At 36.2% G+C, this 14,733-nt stretch overlaps 1 protein-coding gene across 1 annotated transcript in view; it reads right to left on the bottom strand.

Moving 5' to 3' along the window:
* Positions 1–752: 752 nt before the first annotated feature.
* Positions 753–14,733, bottom strand: part of MLLT3 (MLLT3 super elongation complex subunit) — a 120,083-nt gene continuing 106,102 nt past the window's right edge. Inside the window, exons 10-12 of the mRNA XM_066569574.1 lie at positions 13,036–13,107; positions 11,100–11,171; positions 753–4,322 (exon numbers count right to left, since the gene is read on the bottom strand). Coding sequence (XP_066425671.1) covers positions 4,191–4,322; positions 11,100–11,171; positions 13,036–13,107 — 276 coding nt within the window. The 3' untranslated portion in view covers positions 753–4,190. The remainder of the gene's footprint in view (positions 4,323–11,099; positions 11,172–13,035; positions 13,108–14,733) is intronic.

Here is a 14,733-nt window from a genome sequence, read left to right as displayed (position 1 = left end):
TGCAAGGCTCTTCGAGTGAGTGTGCTTTGATGTTAATTTATCTGTCCAGACAAAGACCCAGCCTTGTAAATATCATTGGTTTAGCAGCATTAATACACTGATTAACTTCCAAGCATGCACAAAAGCACTGCAGATATATGTGTTTTAGTCCCTGTCATCTGTTAGGAAGGCTTTTATGCCCAGCAGTAAGACTCCGTACAGTGTATAGAGTAGCCTCCTGGTGTACACTGCATTCTACTGTATACTGCTTGACAATTAAGAAAACTATTGGGGCTCATAAAAACACATGCCTCACACTTGTTAAACTTTGGAACATCTCTTATTTTGCTGCTTATTTCTGTAGCTCCTCCTAGCTCCTGCTGTGGGTGAAAACCTGACAAAATTTTCATCGTGATGCCTAATTTCTGTAAACCACAGGCCAATGAGCAAACACAAAACAGACTCTGTAGACTGAAACAGGAGTTTACTAAATGATAGTTTGTCATCAAACTGCAAGTGGTAAAAGATGAGATATGGTGTATCCGAACAAATCAAAAATCTACCATCAGTGCAGTGTCTGGAGTAAGATAATGCATACAACAAAACCTAATGAATGAGGCAATTTTCACTTCAGACAATTCTACAGTTTCCCCATCAATTTTGCAAACTAAGTGACAGGTCTTGGAACAAATGGGTCATTCAAGAGACCCCAAAGCACTGGTACAGCTCCTAGAAAAGGAAGATTATACCCAGTAAGGACCAAGGACTCAAACTAGATTGTGAAAGTACTTTATTTCACTGTGAGAATGGGAAAGAAGAACAATGGGCCAGGCAAAACCCAAGAACTTGTAATTTCCTTCCCAGAGACAAAAAGAAATTTTAATAGAAATATACTGGGCTCTCCAAATGTGCTGTACTGTGTGCATTTTGTTTCTGAAATTGAGAGCATAGACTTTTCTAAAAACACCAAACCAAGGAAGAGAGAGAGAAATGATCAACCATTTCTTACAGTCCAAAGGCTGAAGACTGAGCACAGATTTAGTTTTACCTTGGAAGACTCTCTTCACTTTAGTGTATGAGAGGAGGAAAGGAGGCCCCTTCCTCCTTTCTAGCTCTTTTTCTTTAGCATGGACTAAGATGGCCTTCAAATTTAGATGATACTGGAAGTTTTATAAAGGCTCTCAGCTGATCACAATTTGTAAAAAAAATTAAATAATTTTTTTTTAAGTTGTCTACCGAATTGGACATCCACTTTCTGAGGAGGAAAGTTTCTAGTGAGAAAACTGTCTTTGCTACTGGATACAACTACAGCTCTAGTAACAGTGACTCATGCTGAGAATTACTCTAGATATTGGAACTTACTGCTAAACTCTGTCTGGTCCAAATTCTCTTATATAAATGTTTTAAACAGCTTTATGCTAAGTAAGACTTCAAAACATTTGTTGCCAAAACACTTTAACCCATCCCAAAGATCAATGCTCATAGACATTAAAGACTTGGAAGGGTATCTTCTTGTTTTTCCTTTAAGAGAAACATGAATGTCTGAAATTAGGTGAACATAGTTTTATTTTGTTTCCATATACAAAATTAGATGAAAATAGCTAACTTTAAAATTTAGATCAAAACTTAGTCACTCTAATTCTATCAGAGTTTTGTGAACAAGTCAACGTACACATTGACACCAACAGTCTATTTTCTCTCTCTCATTGAATTAGAAAATTTAAGAGTTTAAGGATCATCCACAGTTTGCATGAAATTCAGCACTGATTTGATACTGTAATTGATGTTATCTCTCTTTTATGCCTATTTATCTAGTTTTTCCTTTCCTCCACCCCTGTTCTCAGTGTACAATAAAGCTTATCTGGTATTTTAAGGGTAAAATGATTCATTTCACCATTTCTAAAAAAACAGTGCAATAGTTGTACTAGAAGTATCCCCTTCTGAAACTCAATGAGTCTTTACTACAAGACTTAGAAAAGTCCAAGTGGACAAATTTCCATATACATCTGGTATACCTAGAAGACAGGAAAGTTGAACACACATTTGTAGACCAAAGGTTTTTAAAGTTGCTTTTAGATTACCAAACATTTTTATATAAAACAATCAATAAAAATTGAAGTTTATCCCCTTTACATGCACCCCTTTTCCCTTCCCCATCGTCACCTGCCTTTTGTCAATAGTAAAGTTAACATTACACTCCCAGTCCTCCATCCCCTCCCCAATTGCACATTAAGACATGGACTTAAAAGAACAACAAAACGCTTCAAGTATGCTTCATGCCAATCATCAATAAGAGTCATAACATTACTGAAAAAGTACACTTATTCTTCAGAAGCCTAAGGAGGACTTCCTGCGGAGTATGATCAAACAACATTTTAAATAAGAAAAAAGCCCCCCAACCCAATATGTATCGTGCCCTTTCAAAAAGAGTAAAGTGTAAAATTTTCTTTGGACTTAAAGAAACAGTATTAAGATTTACCATCTGAATAAGAAATAACCCCAATAGTTTTTCAGTGCTGCACAAACTGTGCACATTAAACAGTAAGTCATAAAGATAGTACTGTTTAGCTCTACACATAGAGACTACATGTGGCATAATAAGCATACACATGACATACTGGCCAGTCTAGCAACAAGATACATTTATCAGTCTGGTAAACCTGAATAAACCTTTGCATCCAGAAGTAATTTTAAAATTATTATTTTCTCTTGTCCTTTAAGAATTTGAATTTTTCATATAAAGGCAATGATTTCATCAAGAAACCATCAGCAATATGAGAGCATGAAGCATTGATGTGAAACTGAGTATACATCCTCTCATTTAATCATGCATATACAAGGATCCTGATTTCAAGAAATAATGGATGGTATGAAAGAATACTCATTTTTATAGACAAGAAATTCTTCTGGAAACACAATAAGGTTATCAACAGATACCAAAATCTGCAAAGTTTAAAAAGCATATGTGCATGTATGTGTGTATGTATACACATATACACAGGTGTGGTACACGTGTATATATAAACACACATACAGATGATATCATACATGTATTTTATTTCATGTATTCATTTAAGTGTATAACGACATTTTTTCTTCTTTTCAAACAAAAGGTTTTAATTTAGCAGTTGTAAAAAAACCAACTAAATCAGAAAAAAAATCCCCAAAACAAACTAAGCAGATCACTTACTATATGAACGAATAAAAATGTTATGCAAAAAGTTTTATGGTAGAAGTGAGTCACACACAGCAGAAGAGTGTTGAAACTCAAAGTAATAAATAGCTCCAAATTAAGAATTTTCTACAACATTTTCTTTAAAGACAGGACCAGTATTTTTTCTTTTATCATGAGCTCCTGCAGAACACCTTCACTCTAATATATATTTAATTTTGCAACATTTAAATGGACACAAAAATGTAGACTGCAAGAGTTGCCAGATTCAGGACAGTATACATAGCATTTTTTGTTAAAAGTCTTATTGATTTATTCACTGAGGCTAGACAGCAAGTCATATGAACCTATTTGGTGCACTTTTTAACCAGTCAATATCAGTAAGTGGATAGAATCAAGGACTTGCAGTCCACCCTACTGTGGTAGACAGGAAATGAAATACAGGACCACTGCTTGGTCACCACGTTTGTATCTTGTTTCCCAGAACTGCAGAGGTGGAATCAAGACTGTAGTGTTTTAATTGACTAAAGAAAGATAGCAAGAAGTGGCATTTCAATGTGAATAAGGTTACTAGGCTTGTGAAAGTACTGCATCAAAATAGCACACAAGGGACCCCACTACTTGCAATATCTGGTAGTGTCACTCAGTGACTCATTGACTTTAAGATACATGTATGCAATAATAAATAGATCAGTTATGTAGTAAGGCAGTGTGTTGAACATGCATTCATCTTGTGGACTTGAACACCACAGAGAGAGATACATGATATCATACACATTCATTAAGAACAAGTATTTTTGTTTGTTTTTCTGTGTTTGTTTTTCAAGGCTACCCAGGCAAACTCTTCCAGAGCATTTTCTTCTTGAGAAGAGTGGTCCTCTGAGTCTGGTCACTTTTGCTCTCCCTTATCAAGAGACTGGCTTTAAGGAAAAAAAAAAAAGCTGAAGAGGTTTTTGGTTTTTTCCCCCTCCATTTTGGTCACATCATTCTGCATACATCGTTTAAAGAACAGTTTTTGACACAGCCATATGCTGAATCCTCAGGAGGTTCCAGATGTTTCCAGATAACTCTGTAGTTTACGGACTGTGGTTTTGTCCAGTGAACAAAGATCAAAGTCAAAGGTTGTATTTGTGATATGAAAGTGTCCAGTTTCTTCTATAAGATTTACTATCTGAAAGAAAAGAAAAGATGCAATTTTTTGGAAATTCCAGCAGTTTTACACGCCTGCTGTTTGTATAAACAAGTACCATATGAAAGGCCTAACATGAGCCAAATTGCCCCAATACTTGCAGATTTAACCATTATCCTTATCATTCACTTCCTTTCTGACATGCATTATTGTTCGGATTATAGTATCTTGGTTTATTTTTAAGATCATCATCAACCATAATGTCAGCATACCCATCTGCTGTTGCTGCAAACATTAGCATTGACAATATATTTTTCAAATGTTCAAAGAAAATCTGCTTATTTTCTAATTCAGTTTAAAAAATAGGGGAGGAAGGGGCAACAGTATACCCTTAAGCTCAAACAAATAATTAAAAACCCCAGGTAGATCTCTGGAATATTTATTATGTGCATAGCTGCTAAGCAGGTTACATTAGGAAATAAATTACATAAACCTTTCAGCAAACGAGGAAAAGAAATAAATCCTTAGAGAGTCCAGTCCCTATAAAAAAAAAAAAACAAAAAAAAAAAAACCAAGAGATCTTACATGAGCTGTTAGTTCACATAGTAGTAATCACTTTTTGAGTAACACAGTTAAATCTTTTTTTTTTGCCAAATAAACCATGAAAGGACTCCCAGCAAGGTCATAACATCACTTAGGTTTCAGTCATTTGACATAGTCCCAGGCAATTGGCTCTACATGTCCTTGTGACCTCCAGAGATTCTTTCCAAACTTAACCATCCTACATTTCCATGAAATCAACAGTAGACACCTAACTTGTGCATTTCTGCAGTTGTAACATTTTTAGTCATTAAACTGTAGTCTTTATTTTTGAAGAGTGGTCATACTCAACACAATTGCTATAAAAATAACTTCAGATATTTCAAGTTCCAGGATGCATACCTACCTCAAAAAAAACCACACTGAGCATCTTGAAAAAGCCAAAGCATTATTTGTCAGAGAGGGCTAACAAAGTGCCAACACATGGCTGCTATAAATCTCTTATGTGTGGTTTCATTCCAAGAGACAGACATGCCAAGGGCACACAGAAAAGCACTCCACCCTGCAGTGGCCTCTGGGTAGCTCATGGACTCAAATAACAACACTGCTCTTCTCAGTCCTTCCAACCACCCCTCGTGCAGCACTCAGGCTACACTCCAAATCCTGTCTGCAACCTCCAATTTGAAACACATTTAGTTCTGGGGCTTCCACATACACCTCCACTGAAACACTACTGCGAGATACTCCTTGATTGTTTTGAGCTTTATTACTCTGACTGCAATTCCTTTTCCACAGCTGGAGGAGATAGAGATGTATGCACACATGGGTTACAGAATGTACCTTAAAAAGACAAATCTGTTAGCAATAACCAACTTCACAAAGAACAATTAATTTAAACTAAGTATTTTGTAGATTTCCACCCTCCATGTCATTACATAAACAGATATTTTTTCTTCTCAGACCACAGAATTAAAGACTATGTAAATGATAAATGAAATATGAAATGTGTATTGTCAGGCATGGAATGACACAAGCAAGAACAGATAAAATAGAATGGATACAAGATAAAATAATAAAAGGGGAATGCTTGTTACAATAAAAATCTCCCTTTTCAATCACCCTTTATTTTCAAAGATGGGAAAATATAAAAATAAAATCTGCTTAATTTGGTTTACAGCTGCCCATAATTCTGAAAGCACCTGGAAAAAAATCTCGCTTTTATTAGCACACCTCTTGTACCTCTTGCTTTCAACTTCTTTTCCATATAGGAATTTTTAATCTAAAATTACTAACTTCATTTGTCCACTTGTTGATTCACAGATTCTTGCAACACTTTTCTATCCCCTACTGTTGTTCTGCAATTGACATGAGGAAAAAAAATAATGCAGCGTGAAAAAACTGATTGATACCAGAAGCAAACTTTGATACGTATTATTGTTCTCATTTTTGCCACTCTCTTGAGCCTCGTCTAAGAGAGAAGCAAAGGTAAGTAGTCAATCCAGCCTCCTTTTGTAAAGTCTGGAATCTATTCTTGGGCTTGCTATCTGAATATCCACTGATATCCACTGAGGCAAATAAATGGCTGCACAAGAAGTTTACAGAAGCAGTGGCCAAGAAAATACAGCTACATTTAACAACTCTGTCTATCGCTTCCTTGTGTTACTGTGGAAGAATACTACCCCTAATAAACCTCACTGCAATATACTTGATTTTAGAAACAAAGATTATGTGAAAGTGTTAACACATGTATTTTTAAACAGTGCTGCATATTTTAAGAAATGGATAAGGACTTCTATTGATCAAGTTCTGCTTTTGGCTTTTAAGCTCTAGGTCAAGGGAAACATAAACATTTTAAATATCCAGCCCCCAAGAGATACAGTCGCTATGTCCGGGCACCTGGCAAATGACTGAAATGAACCCCAAAGGCTTTAATGGATGTACAAAAATGTATCAAGATAAACCCAGACAGCCCAATGAAAAACACCTGCCTGTGTGCCAGTCAATGAGGAATTCATGACTTACAGTATTAGCATATGCATCCTTGTGCTATTCAGAAATTCTTCAAAAGAATAAAAGGTTGAGATTAGCTGCTAGGAAATCTGACAGTTGTAACATTAAAAACACGGCATTAAAATGTTTTATTCCAAAAGCTCAGGCTGCAAAGAACAAAAATATCCCATTTGTTCTGCTGTATAAGCTTTGCTTTTCTGCAGTAAATTACGTCTCTGTTTACATAATGTCTCTCCAGCTCAGTTTCATCATTATCCATCATAGTGTAACTATTTATCAGCCTTTAAACAAGCAAATGAGTGTGTTTGTATAAGGAAGCCAAAGTGCAACTAATGACAGTCATTTTTCAATTTATGGAGGGTTTTAGGCCATGTGATAGTTTCCAGACCTCCAAGCTGCCCCTGGCAGAAAATTCTAAGAAGATAGTTGCCATCTGAAGTTAAGCACCTTCAGAACATGAGCAACCTAGTTTTCAGCCATGCTACAAACTCCAATTTCTTCCTTAAGCCTGTGCTGCCTAATGCACTGGCTTTTGGATTTTTAACCAGCTGAAGATATGACTTCTGATGTCACAAAACAAGACAAAAAGTTACCAGAAATGTTGCTGCCTTTCATGGGGTCATGCTAACATTTTCTTCACTGAAAATGCAGAGTTACAAACACTGCTTTAGCCAGCCAAATTCATTTGAATATATTGGATATGCTGCATTAATATCTGATTTCAGAAAAAAAAAAGAAAAAGAGAGAAAGAGAGAAAAAAGAGAAAAAAGAGAAAAAAGAGAAAAAAGAGAAAAAAGAGAAAAAAGAGAAAAAAGAGAAAAAAGAGAAAGGCCTCATCACTGTGAATTCAAACCTCTTTCCTTACAGTGAAAGATGTGGTAGAGGAACTTCTTTGTAAACATGATTTCTGACCAACATCTGTCTTGCCACAGCCCAATATTCCTATAAAACCTGCTCACAGGACTGATTTCTTGGTCAAATGTTCTTCACATATCTTTTCCCTCTCAGGCAATTCTTGTATGTTTGTAAGCAGCACCTAACATCAGAATTATTTCATTATGTATCTGGGCACTTGCAGTGTAGTATCACATCTCTCCTGTCTTCTCTCTTTCTCAGCTTCCTTTAACAAAGTGTCTCAAAGAGAATGCCTCTATTGGGAAAGAGCCACATTCACAAAGATACATTTTTCTCATTTCTCAATTTGGCTGCATTCCTATTTGCTGTCATGCCTATGGACTTGGTAACAACTGAGATTGGAAAAAAATTTAAAAAAGAAAATCCTTTTCATGTCCCTCAGTGTAAGTTTAAAAAGCCCATGCTTTTACACTATATCAATGCCTTCACTGTTCTTTTGCAAGTCTTTGAAAGTCTCTGTGCAAGAGACTTACCTGCCCTAACATAAACTAACAAGATGACAGCCGCCATTCAGCCGCCAACACATGACTCCATCACCATTCCACTTCAACACTAACACTTCTAAAACTCTTGCAGCTGTCTAGAGTTTTCTGTTGCATATTTTTGCATTTGATCCCTCTTCTCATGCAGTAACCACAATCCCATTACGCAGTTTTACACCTTGATGTTCTCACCTTTGTACTTCTGTACTTCCTACAATCTCTATGTATTTCTTAGTATAGAAGTTTCATATTAATTCCTAGAGAATTTCTCAGCTCTGCATCTTTTGAATTTCTGTGCACACTGGAAGTATTTTACATTAACTACATAGCTGCAAAGCAGTAAGGACATTTAAGATGGGATGGAAGATTATTTTTAATGTAGAGAAGCACTGATTCTCTGCAAGTTATCCATTCAGTGTTGGGAAGATATTTCTATAAATGGATAAAATCATATGAATTAATGAGTTGCAGAATGTTAAAGGATTAAAGGCTTTAAAACTAAGCTGTGTTTTGTTTTACAGCACCATAGACCATCCACTAGTGCAGACAGCCTAATAGGTAAGTAATTTGGCTCTTCCACTGACTCCTGGTAGACTTCTGTAGCCAGCATCATGGTGTTCCCAGAAGAGCTGAATCCCTGTCCCAGCCTGCACAGCCTAGCCATAAATCCAGCTTTCACTGGGGCCGTACCAACAGCCTGCAAACGCTCTGAAACACGGGAAACAATCTGCAAGAACAATTTCCCCCAGGAAGGCAACACCAGTTCTACATCAACCAAACTTTCATAATGTAAATAATAATGTATAAGTAATCATGGATTACAGCATTAAATGCCTCACTCCTAATGCAAGTTGTGAGGCAAAGTTCAAAATAAATGCTTTCTCTGGTTTGACAAATTGTCTCAAGAGGGGAAAAAAAAGTTTAGTTTAAAACGCACAAGAGTATACTGCTCTTTTTCATTTACTCAGACTAGGACACTCTAAAATTTTCAGCTCAGTTATGTTTCTCTTCACATGACTTTTTCCTTGTATTAGTAAGCTCCCACAAAGCTTACTATAACAGTACTCTAATATTAGAATGAACACAATTTAGGGGACAAACCCATTATTTTTCAAATAAAGACAAATAATTCATCACCAAATAAATGCTGCCGGTGAGAAAGACAATGAGGTGTTCGACTTGAAGCACTTTACTTACTTGGAAAGTATTTCTTAGGATGGCCTAATAATTCCAATAGGAAAGTATTTTGCTAGTCCCAGCCCCTTCTAAGATCAGGCTAAGTTGTGGAGTCAGATCTGGCTACTCCAGGCTTATCCTGTCAGGATTTCAAAAGCTCTAGACCATCATCATGGGAAAAAAAAGAGAAGGTTTCCTGCTTGTTTGTGTATTTGCTCTGTACAAAATGTTTTGAAGTTGATTTTCTTTTCCAAAATTCCACAATAAGCCACGTAAGCCCTATGGTCTGAAGGCTGTCCAAACAGCCCCACTGAAAGCTGAGTTCATGTCCTGACTGTCCAGGCTGGGACAGTGGCTCAGTTCTGCACTGGTAACAGCAGTACTGGCCACTGATGTGAATCAGAAGCAATACCATTTGGAAGCTATGCGTTGGATAACTGGGGAAATGAGTGCTCAGGAAGCAAAGACAAGGTGGGATTTTTTACAGATTTTTTTTTTTTCCAGATTCAGTTTTAATGTGAACTCTTTGAGAATCAATGAAAAATGTGAAGTGGATAGGGTGTTGCAATTCCTGTATCTTAGCCTCCTTCAAAATTATTTCTCTATGTAGATAAAAATTTGGCTCGGCTACCATTCTGAAAGCATGCTTTGGTTCCCTTTGTAGAAAAACGAAACTTGGGAGGCAACAGTACTTTAAATATGAAGGGTAACCAACATGCATCACTGTGTGTTATAAGATGAAATCTGACAAAGCTACCAAAATTCATCTTTAATTAAGAATGTCCTTAACCAAGATTTTCCTTTTCAATGACCTCTCAATAGTTTTCTCATCTTTACTCACAATATGGAGCCTGAACTAACAAAGCAGTTAATGCTGGAGTTTCCAAAATATTGTTAACATGCTTGGTAGAAAAATTTAACAAGTGGTTGCAATCTTTTAGAAGTGGCAAAAATTTTCCTCTTTACAACATCTCTAAAACATAATAAAACCATCTGTGCTAAAATTGCATCTACATTGTTGACCATGCTTACTGTTTAATCTTCACAATTTTCAATCCAATCCAGTACCTGACAATACCACCAAAAGCCAAGAATACTTTCTTTGCTCTTACCATTGCATAACCTTTCAATAAATTTGCAGCCTTTTTGGTTTGGACACTTTCATATTTTACGCATTCTAAGACTTCAGAAGATTCAAGGAATATATTATGTTTTTCTTCAAAGCGGGCTTTCCATTGAATTTTATATTTTCTGCTTCCCATGGGAAAAAACCCACTTCAATTGCTTCTGAGACAAGGCTGGTCATTTTAAGGAAAGAAGCAACAAGATTTTTATCAAATGACAGTGCACAGCTATGTCCATTCTCCCATCCTGCTTTCACAATTATTGATACAGCATGTTAAGAAACATAACAACAAACCGGCGAAAAATATATCTCAGGCATTTTTTTTTTTAAATTTGTCATTTAGAGAGACAACACAGTTACACACTTAATATTAAATACCCAAAACTGCAGTGTAAGAGGTAAAGGACTTCTATGGACTTTACAGGCTTGAAGGCCATGAAAATTGATAGCAGAGTTTTTAACCAATAACCTAAAAGTGATTGCAGAGTTTTAAATGAAACAAAATAGAAATAGATGTGACTTAAGAATTTCAATGAGTGCACTGTGATAGTGCATGATAATGCTTCTCACCTGCTGCAGTACATGTCTCTCTCTCAATGTCATTAATCTTCTGTGGAGCTCTACTAGTTCATCAAGATATGCCTAGAAAAAAATTCCCCCCCATAAACAACTTGTTAATTAAGTCATAGCAATGTATTCATAAACTTCAGATGTCTTCAAAACCAGTATAGAAATCTCATTTTAAATCTTGGAATCAATATCTTGAGCTGGAAGAGACCCAGAGGGATCACTGAGTCCAGCTCTTGGCTCTGCACAGCACAGCGCCAAGGGTCACAGCATGTGCCTGAGAGCATTGTCCATTCTCTGAGCTTCTTGAACTCTGTCAGGCTAGTGCTGTGACCATTTTGCTGGGGAGCCCATTCTGGGGACTGGCCACCCTCTGGGTGAAGAACCTTTTTCTAATATCCAGCCTCTCCTGACTCAGCTTCAGGCTATTGCCTTGAGTCATGTCACTGGTCACCATGGAGAAGAGATCAGTGTTGCCCTTCCTCTTCCTCTCAGGAGGTCTTCCCTCAGACAATGAGTTCTCCCCCTGCAGTCTCCTATTCTCCAGGCTGGACAGACCAAGTGACCTCAGAGGCTCCTTCCCCTCTAGGCCTTTCCCTATGTTTGCAGACCTCCTTTGAATGCTCTCTAATAGCTTTAAACCCTTCTTATAGTACGGCACACAGGACTTGAGATAAGACTAAACTCTTCTTTGAAGTGTATTTTTTATTAATAGTCTGGCATTCTCTAGCTTAAAACAACAGAAATATAATTTTTTGTGGTTTTTTAAGATACTTCACACTGACAGAAATCTTCATAGGTGGTCATTATTTGCTGATAATCTCTGTATCTCAACTGTGCCAGAAAGCATCATAAGACTGGGGATGCCAAAACAGCATCTTTAGAAAACATATTCCATCTTTCTACATAAGAACCAAACCCAAAGACTCAAAATCAAATCAATCATTTTCTCTAGAGGTACGTAATTATTTCTTCTGTGTCAACGGGGAAAGAAAGATTAAGCAAGATAAATCCAAAGGTAAGTTCTAGCGCTTCTTCCCTGGGATGTTAAACATGTCTCACCTCTCCACCTTATTATCAACTTTCTCCTTCAGAAATGGCTACTGAGCCATTAAAAACTTTTTTTTTTTTTTTTTTTTGCTTGTAAGCAGAATGAGATATGGCACTCAACCTAAGCAACCAAAATGCAAACCAAAATATCAGAGCACTAAAAATCTAGGTATTGCAGATAAAAATCTAGACACTAAAAATCTAGCTGCTGCAACTTCCATCTTTTGCCTTAAATTATCATCACAAAATTGACACTAATACCAGTAAAATACAAGCGTTCAGAGAAACTTGTCCATAGTGGGCAATTGTGCTATGTTCGCTCACGGAAGGATTGAGAGCTCTTGCCCACAACCATTAGACAGATGTAAATCAAACTATCTCAGTGTTAAACTGTTACAGTTGCTTCATGTCATTTTAGTTAACATGCTTAATCACACTGCCACTTCCTAATGCACAGCCTTCAGAAAGGATTCTGGAAAATAGATTTTCTTTTTTCCCCTGATTCATTTGCGGGCTAGGAATACATCTGTGAATTTTCATCTACATCTCATTCCTCTGTGAAGCACAGCACAAACTTATGGTGGACAGTAGATAAAATAAATAGATGGAAGAGTCCCAACTGGTGAAATTTGCCAAATCACCTGATTGAAAAGAAGGAAAAAAATTCAAAATATGAGAGAAGATACAAGAATTATAGAAAGAAAACAGAAAAAGATTTGCATCTAAAGGAATTCAAAGCAAACATGTATTAAGATTTTCATTCTGTAACAAAGGTTGGTATTTGGTAAGCACATATTCTGGAGTAGTTTATTGCTACAGTAATATAGTATTTATTGCTATAGTAGTATCATATTCTGTAGGACTTTATTGCTCTCTCATTGTTATTTACCTTATCACAATCCCCATTCTTCATTTGTTTATCTGTTTTGTTTTGCTTTATTGGACTTTTCACTTCTAAAATCTGGAAAATAAAGAAAATTCTGTAAAAATTAAATGCATCACTGGATATAACTCTATGTGGAAAAATTCTGCTGTTAATAAAAAACAAACTCAAAACTGAGCTTTTCATTCTTTAATCCATAGAACTTACTCATACTTTTCAGAAAAAATGGTAACTTACAGCAGAAAAAGCCAACATACTGGAATGAAGTGAAAATGATATTTTTAATCCTTAAAAGTAGGAATTTTACATCACTTAAAGCCTTCTCAACACTTTTTTCCCCCCTATCTTTGACATGCTGGGAGGATAAGAGGTGATTTGGCAGACACAAAATAATGCTGAGGGTGTCCCCAGTGCCTTTGAAATGAAACATTACCACTGTACTTTTCCTCTTCCTTTTTTCCCCCCTCAATACTATCTCTTTTCTTTGACAGCAGAGGTTTTCAAACAGTCCTTGACTGTTTGACTGTATGAGTTATAACTGAAAAATGAAGTGATGGGCAGTAATTACTTTTGCACTTATATGGTACCCTTCCTTAAATGCCTCTCACACCCATTTATTATCACTCATACAAGCCAAGATTGCTTCATCTGATACTGAAATAGATTCAAGAAGAGTACATCAACAAGCAGCAGGACACCATGCTTGATTTGAAACTTTTAGAACTAAAGGCAGAAATATTTGGGGGAAAATGAACTGTTGATTCTTCTTTACATTTTTTCAACAGACAACACTTTTTTGAAGTTAAAAGAAATATCACCATATCATTCCTAATCTAGAATATAACCAGTTCTTCTGAAAAACATCAAAGAAAACTAAGTAATCACAGATAATGGGAGATTATGATTCACATTTCATTTTAAGTGAGACTAACATCACCAGCATGATTAACCCCAAAAACCATACCCAACAGCCACAACACAGGATAAAACTCAGTAATTAAAACAAGGAAATAAAGCGTATAAGAACAAGTCCTCTAGAAGCCTTACTGATGTTTTCCCCCAAGTACTCTCTCGTTTCTCCTTCCCTTGGTACAAATGATTAAATTGCATATGTCTTCCCCAGGCTGGCCAGCATCTTAAAAACACAGCTGGCAGACAGCTATTTTCCTACCTAGAGAAAGTGACTGTAGATCTGAGTTAACCTTACTTGATTTAATTAGCCAAGAGTGATGAATGTTCAGATTCAAAACATACATTTTTGAAGAATAATTGTAGTAATTCTGTTCAACACCCTCTAGGGTTTTTTCTTGAAAAAAACCCCACCCAACCCTACAAAAAAACAGGACTTCAATCATGGATTCAGTACCTTTTAGACACATTTATAATTTTCACAGGAAGAAAATTCTTGGTTTCAAATAGAACTTTGTCAAGAACACAGTGTATTTAAAAAAGCAGTTTCTTTGCAATGCTCTTGATATGCAGCTTAAATTTAACATCTTAAGCACTTTACAGATGAGATACAGCACTAATCATGTCTGAGGAAGCTAAAACAAATACAAACTCTGTCTTAGCTCTTCAGTTCTATAAAGGAACTTGGTTAATACAAACCTGATTTCATCAGTAAAAGATCATCCTGGCAAGCAGCACTAAGGTACCAAGAAGAGATTTTAAATGTAGCTACAGTCCACAGAATTTGAATTCTCA

The sequence above is a fragment of the Molothrus aeneus genome, chromosome Z, assembly GCF_037042795.1.
Source record: "Molothrus aeneus isolate 106 chromosome Z, BPBGC_Maene_1.0, whole genome shotgun sequence".
Lineage (NCBI taxonomy): Eukaryota > Metazoa > Chordata > Aves > Passeriformes > Icteridae > Molothrus > Molothrus aeneus.
This window is presented reverse-complemented; position numbering and strand designations above follow the sequence as displayed.